This window comes from Zeus faber (genome assembly GCF_960531495.2).
Source record: "Zeus faber genome assembly, chromosome: 7".
Lineage (NCBI taxonomy): Eukaryota > Metazoa > Chordata > Actinopteri > Zeiformes > Zeidae > Zeus > Zeus faber.
In genome coordinates, this window is record NC_137203.1 from 11,049,572 (window position 1) to 11,056,922 (window position 7,351).

Here is a 7,351-nt window from a genome sequence, read left to right on the forward strand (position 1 = left end):
GCCGTCCACGGCTTCAGCAGGAGAGAGCGTCTCCGGCGCTCTCTGGATCCAAAATCCACGACGCCTCTCAATACCCCGTGAATGGAGATAACACCTCGTTTTATTTTTGAACGACATTTTTCCATTTTCCAGTTGTAATGATGTCTGGAATTATGAAGCGGCACAACAACAGCCGGCGGCACGACGACTTGGAGGATGAAGGCGTTTTTATCTTATTTGGTATTATTCATTCTTGAACATTTTTTTTTCTTCTTCTTCTTTTTACTTTAATCTCCACAATGTTGAATTCACTCCACCGGCGTGTTCCGTTGCCGCTGGACACGACCCTGGGAGGTGACGGCAGAACGGACTGATCATCCCCGACAGCATGTCACTGTTTTTTAACAGAAACATATTTTATACGCTCTGTTGCGCAGGCGTAGCCGTGGTCGTTAAGACATTCCCACCGCTTTATTGTTATTATCATAATAATCATCATCATTATTATCATAATTATTGTTATTATCTTGATTATTATCGTGGCGTGGTGTAGGGCAGGCTGCACAGCGCGGGACCGACACGATGCGCCGGGGAAAGTGAAAGGGATTGTTCGGAGATCCTGGACGAATTGGGATCATTGTGCCACAACCCCGAAGAATGTCAGGGACGGCACCGCATGCAGAAGCAGAAGGAGTCGTCTCCAGAGTACAAGTGAAAAGGGAGATCAAGACCATCGTGGAGAATTTGGAGACCATTCTGGGGGACCTCAAGGATGTGGCCAAGGAACTTAAAGAGGTAAAAAAAAAAAAAAAAAAGAACAAACGATCCGCTGCGTTGAAGCCCTTTAAAGTAGCCCTCCTCCTCCACCCACCCCGCGCGTCTACGACAGCATCTTATTTCTAAGCATCGCGGTCCGGTGGGATGTGGGGATGCTGACGTCCACTCCACTGGGGCCTAGGGAGGGCTATAAGGCACGCACACACACACACACACACACACACACACACACACACACACACACACACACACACACACACACACAAACTATGGAAGGAATTCTGTGTCGCAATCCGCAAATAATATGTAATCAAAATACAAGCAATACAAATGGAAAAAGATCGATAGATAGTACAATGCACAAATCTATACAAAGATGTATTAATGCAAAAAAAAACAACCCAGAAACAAACCTCCCCCAGACGTGATTATGTCACAAAACTAGGATGCAAGCGGATCCACACCAAAGCATTTAAATACGTGTTTAGGTGCTTGAAAGTTGTAAGTGATAAAAAAAAAAAAAAAAGGAATGTGAAATAGGAAATAATGCCACATCTATTGTTGAAACGGTTTACACAACACGCATCATACAATATTTATTTATGGAGTCACAGATGAAGTAATGTTACATTTTTTTTTTGCATTGGATAGTTTATTAAATCGATTTGTGGGTCGTAGTTTTTGTTCATCCGTTCCCATGTGTATTTGTATTTATTTTATAATCGATTTTATGCACAGAGTTATGCATGCGTTATCTCCCGCGCGGGAGCCGCTCGGGGATGGTCTGCTGGGTGAGATGACACGTCTGCTCCGCCCTGATGTGCAGGTTCTCAACAAAGTGCACAATAATCCCAATTAATAGTTTATAACACAGCAGTTGGCGCACCCGTCACGGAGCTTTGCAATGCGTTTCATCATCTGCACGCTGACTGCTGTTTGCTGAGAGTTGTCTCCTGCCAAGTTTGAACCCCCCTCAACCCCCCACCCCCACCTGCATCTCGTCCCACCTGTCCTATCTCTAAATCCACTTAAAGTAGTAATAAGATCATTTCATTGTTTTTTTTTTAAATCCCATATTTTATATTCAGCCCATATGTATTTGAAGCTGGCACTTATAAGAAATAGCCATTCTGTATATATGGGTTAGGGTTAGGGTTATGTGCTCTTCTAAATGCCGTTACCATTGTTGGCGGCAGGGTCCACCTTTCCTGGCCAGAATGCAAGTGGAACAGGTAAGAGGAGAAACGCGGCCGCCTGAATAGCTAATTGTGGTCAGTAAACTGGCGATGTGGATCAACATTCACAAAAAAGAACACCCTCTCGGATGATCCCCACCACCTCAAGTGTCCAACACCCCCTAACCACAAATCAATCGATCTGAAGAAGGGCTACTTTATAGAAAACTCCATAGAAAATAAAGTGACTGTCTAGGAGCAAATACGCCATTAAACCAAGATGTTGAAATGAACAGCGTTGCTGTTTCGAATGGAATTTTGGGACTTGTAGCGTGATCCACCCAACACGGACGATTGCACAGATTTCCACTTTCATTTCACATTGTCTGCTTGCCTCCAGCCTCCAGAGACATCCTTGAAATGCCCCCTTGGGCTCTGTGCCGGCCGGTATCATCTCTGGCGGACACAACGGAGACGCGTCCTTCTCTCTCTCGCGCGCCGGCCTTTGATTTCAACCTGACACCGCCACGGCACCACCTCCCTCGTTGGACACTGCCGTGGGCCTCAGCCCTAATTTTGTGTTTACATCCGCCTTCTGCGGCCACATACAGTAGGTTGTTCGGCGGGCTACACCGAACCTTCCCACCTTAACATGACAGCCTGTCATTCTGATAAAACCTCGCCGCGTGGAGCAGTCTGTGGCTCCTACATAATGGATGAGATGGGCAGTCTACGCAGCATCTGTCTCCTTCCGCCTCTCCGCAGCCCTTCACTCTTTGTTTTAACAACTACGACTGAGTTCTTCGCCCTTTGTCTCTGTGCTAGTGTTGGTGTCTGACAACAAGCACCGGGGGTAATTGTGAACAAGGGGGCATTGTAAATCTGTCTTTTGTTGTTTTCGTGACGTGCTCCACTTTCTTTTCACTTGCGGGAAATTGTGTTGAGGATCAGCTCTGCCAGCGCTCCGCACATGCACACACACACACACACACACACACACACACACACACACACACACATACACACACACACACACACACACACACACACACACACACTAAACATATACCTCGAGGTGGTATCACTATCAAGCCAGTATTTGGATTTAATCCATTTGAAATGCAGTTATCTGTTATAACTCACAGACATGGTTGGATTCAAGTCATCGCTGTGTGTGTGTGTGTGTGTGTGTGCGTGTGCGTGTGCGCATGTGTGTGTGTGTGTGTGTGTGTGGTGGGAGGAGGGAGGAGGGGGATGCCCAGATGCCTGGCACAGCCACATAATCTGCCTGCCCTACAGCATGCAGGGCACACAGGGATACTAGTGCTTACCTCTTGTGTGTGTCCCATCAAATTATCCATTTAAAGACCGCATGGAGATTTAAGTCCACTTCCCGCTCCCTCTGTATTCCCTCTCTTTTCTCTCTCTCTCTCTCTCTCTCTCTCTCTCTCTCTCTCTCTCTCTCTCTCGCTCTCTATCCTTCTTTTCCTCCTCATTCTCTCTTTCAAGTATCCCATTTCTTTCATCTCTGTTTCTGTTCATCTGTTGTCGCCCTCTCCTCTCGTTCTCTCCTTGTGCTCTCTAAGATGTTATTTGGACACGGAATTCATAGCTCAAACCCCTAGATAATGACATTACGGTTTCGACGTGACTATAATTGAAAACACACGGCACCGCATTACTAAATATACTATTAAAATTGGCACGGGAGGTACCTTATCTGGAAGTGATTCTGACGTATCATTGATCTCTTTTAGGTTGTGTGCATTAAAAGCGCTGTTTATTTTTCTACTAAACTGTTCTTTGGGGAAAGTTTCTCAGACTTTTTTCAAAGAGTCCTCACAGCACTTTTATTTCCAAGGCCTCCCAGTGCCAGAGTTTGCTTGCTTAGAGTAGACAAAGTGTTATTAGTTTTGATAGCGAATTCTTTTGCCAAGGGCTTTCACTTATCAAGCTATCTGAAGATCATACAGTATAGTGCCTTTAAAGTTGTACAAGCTGCCTTTAGCTGGCCTTCTACTTTCATCTGAGATTTCTGAGTCAGATTTAGTCAATGTCGAGCGATGTACCAGAAGAACATTTTATTAGCCGTGCTGAAGAGCAACAGCACATACGCCGATCAGCCACAACATTAAAGACACTGACTGGTGAAGTGAATACCATTGCTCATCTAGTTCCAATGGCACCTTTCAAGGGGTGGGATATACAGTATAGTATTAGGCAGCAAGTGAACAGTCAGTTCTTGAAGTTGATGAGTTGGAAGCAGGAAAAATGGGCAAGCGTAAGGATCTGAGCGACTTTGACAAGGACCAAATTGTGTGTTCTCAGTATGCAGTGGTTAGTACCTACCAAAAGTGGTCCAAGGAAGGACAACCCGTGAACTGCGACAAGGTCATGGGTACCTATGGGCTCATTGATGCATGTGTGGAGCGAAGTCCAACCCGTCTGGTCCGAGCCCACAGAAGAGATACTGTCGCACAAATTGCTGAAAAAGTTAATGCCGCTATGACAGAAAGTTGTCACAACACACAGTGCATCACAGCTTGCTGCGTATGGGGCTGCGTAGCCGCAGACTGTCTGAGTGCCCATGCTGACCCCTGTCTACCGCTGAAAGCTGCTACAATAGGCAAAACTGAACCATGGGGCAATGGAAGAAGGTGGACTGGTCCAATGAGTCACGTTTTCTTCTACATCATGTGGATGGCTGGGGTCAAGGGCCGATCCCATCGAGCATCTGTGGGATGTGCTGGAACAACAAGCCCAATCCATGGAGGCCCCACCTCACAACTTCCAGGCAGGACTTAAAGGATCTGCTGCTAATGTGTTGGTGCCAGATACCACAGGACACCTCCAGAGGTCTTGTGGAGTCCATGCCTCCACGGGTCAGAGCTGTTTTGGTGACACGAGGGGGAGCTATACAATATTAGTGGTTATTAGTGGTGGTTTTAATGTTGTAGAGCATGCATTTATGCAGGTATCATTTTATTTTCAACTGCTGCTTCCCAACCATTTTGGGTTCTATTATATTCCTTTCATTAAATTGTTGGACAGGTTCCGATCAATATGCAATGTTTGCATTTTCCATTATTGTGTCCCAGTTCTTGGCCCAGATTCCGTCATTCATTGGAGAATTTCAAGACGCATTTTGTTTTCTTCTCCCCTTTGCACAGACCGTGACTATTACTGCACCATTGCCACTATGGTACAGTACAGTGGATGGCACATTTGCAAGGATATGCAGAACAACATCCATGACAAAAGGAATCTCAACTTGACTTTCCACACCTCAACGGGATCAACATAGTTACCTCAAAACACGATGAACAAATAAATATGCACAAATTCACGTGAATAGGGCAAGATTCACAAGAACGCTCACAGTGCAGGTTGCAAGGTTGCATCCTCCATTCATCATATCTATTTTTTTTTCTCTTCTCTGTCGTCCGGGTTCCACTCCTGACAGTTTTATTAATAATTGCTGCATTACTCATCTCTAGCTTATGTATACTCTCCAAGGACTATATACCAAGAAGGAATCATGTCATTCTTTTCCATTTCTCCATCTGTTTTCTTGCTTTATTCTTCTCCACACAAGGTATCTAGGGTCTCTTTTATTTGCATCATTGTTTATGGCTCCAAATTATATTGATATTTGACTATAATTCAGAGTTGAGATTACTGTACTTTAGTCAAATAAAACCCTCACTAGCAAGTGTTAAAACAAATGAAAGCATGCTGGCTCAATGCGTTGGTGAGATAAATAGTCTTTCAGCATTTGACCTGGATCTGATGCTGCAGCGGATTATCGTCGGGCATCGCTTCAGACCACTCTCATGGTTGCTCTAATAAATTTCAGTGATATTTCCCTTCTCCTGTTCAAGGTTTTCATGGGGAGAGTTCATACCATTTTTTAAAATCTCCTAAAACAATGCATTAAACCAAGCTCTCCCTCTTTTGCCAATTTTGCAAAAATAGTGTTGCTCTGCAGAAGTCATTAATTAAGCACGTAAGATAAAAGGCACCATAAGCTCACCCAATAACTTTCTAGTTTATTTAAATCACAGTTCTCCCCCTCAGGTATTATTTTCCCCAGGAGCTGTTGTCACCATGAGGAAGCCCAGTTCTTGGTTCAAATTGTCCTGAAGGAAGGTTCAGTGTTCTGTTCATTGTGTCTTGGCAGAAACATCTTAAAAGTCAGAGAGAAATTAAAGCACCAGTATTTTCTACCATCATATATAACCTCACTCATCATGCATTTTGGTCTTTCTATTCTCTTTGAAAAAAGATCTAATGCATAAAAGGTCGATTTTTTTTTTAAGAGGGCCACCTAGTTCAATAGTTGGCTGGTGATCAAGTTTGTATCTGTCACTCAAATGTCAGCTCATGAATACTGATTAAGTGTGAGACCACTCCCTCTCCCAAGTTCTGGAGATAAGTCATTATGGATAAAACTATAGAAATAATTTTGCTGAATGTTTTATAATTGTAAAAAGTGAGGACTGATTTTGGTCCATCTTTAACATTACTGCTGAACAATGATCTCCCCTTTCCCTCAGGTTGTGCACGACATCGACACCCTGACCTGCGACCTGCAACTGGAGGAGGACGGACTGACGGACAGCTCCAAGACGGACACGCTCAACTCCAGCTCCAGCTCCACCACCACCACCACCACCGCCTCCAGCCTCGAGAAGATGAAGCTCTATCCCGACGACTGCATCTTCAGAGCACTCCCGCCTGTCGCCCCGGTCCCTGTAAACCCTCCGGCAGTTCTTACCGTGCTGAAGAGGCCGCACCCGCCTCAGCCCCCACCCAGACACACCCCTCTTAAATCCGAGGACCATAATATTAAGAATCTGCCTCATCCTACGTTTGTGCTGTCAGGGAATCTCTCCAAGGCAAACGGGGCTCTGATGAGGAACGGCAGTGTTTTCCCCGTGAAAACAAGCAGGGAGTTGTTCGCCTCCCCGCCGTGCTGCGTGTCCAACGACAGCGGAGTCCCCGAGTCGGGGCTTGTGCCTACATTGCCCAGACCCATGCCCCTTCTCCGCCATGAAAAGAACAAATGCCCCCAGGCCCCGAGCAGGGAGCCGCGGGAGCGAGAACGGGTCCGCTTTAGCGAGAAGGTCCAGTACCACGGATACTGCCCGGACTGTGACCTCCAGTACGACGTCGATGACAGCGATCGTCACTTGCAGGACGAGCTGAGTGACATCCGGCTCAGCCCCGTGCACTGCTGCTCCTCTCCGCCTCCCCCCATCTCTCACGCTCTTCCCCTGATGTTGGAAAATGGCGGCCTCTTGGTCAGCCACAGTTTCCCGCCCATGGCAGACACCGCACCGCCTTGTGTGCCTCCTCACCCGCCGTCCGTCAAGCCCCAGAAAACCATCCTGCGCAAATCGACTTCCACCACAGTGTGA

The 7,351-nt window shown here is 46.1% G+C and overlaps 1 protein-coding gene across 1 annotated transcript; it reads left to right on the top strand.

Annotated features, from left to right (window-relative positions):
* Nucleotides 1-636: 636 nt before the first annotated feature.
* prr16 (proline rich 16) lies at nt 637-7,351 on the top strand (the record flags this gene model as incomplete). The annotated part of the gene is made up of 2 exons (XM_080004533.1): nt 637-774; nt 6,488-7,351. The coding sequence occupies 2 exons, from the start codon at nt 637-639 to the stop codon at nt 7,349-7,351; spliced, it is 1,002 nt and encodes a 333-aa protein (XP_079860659.1).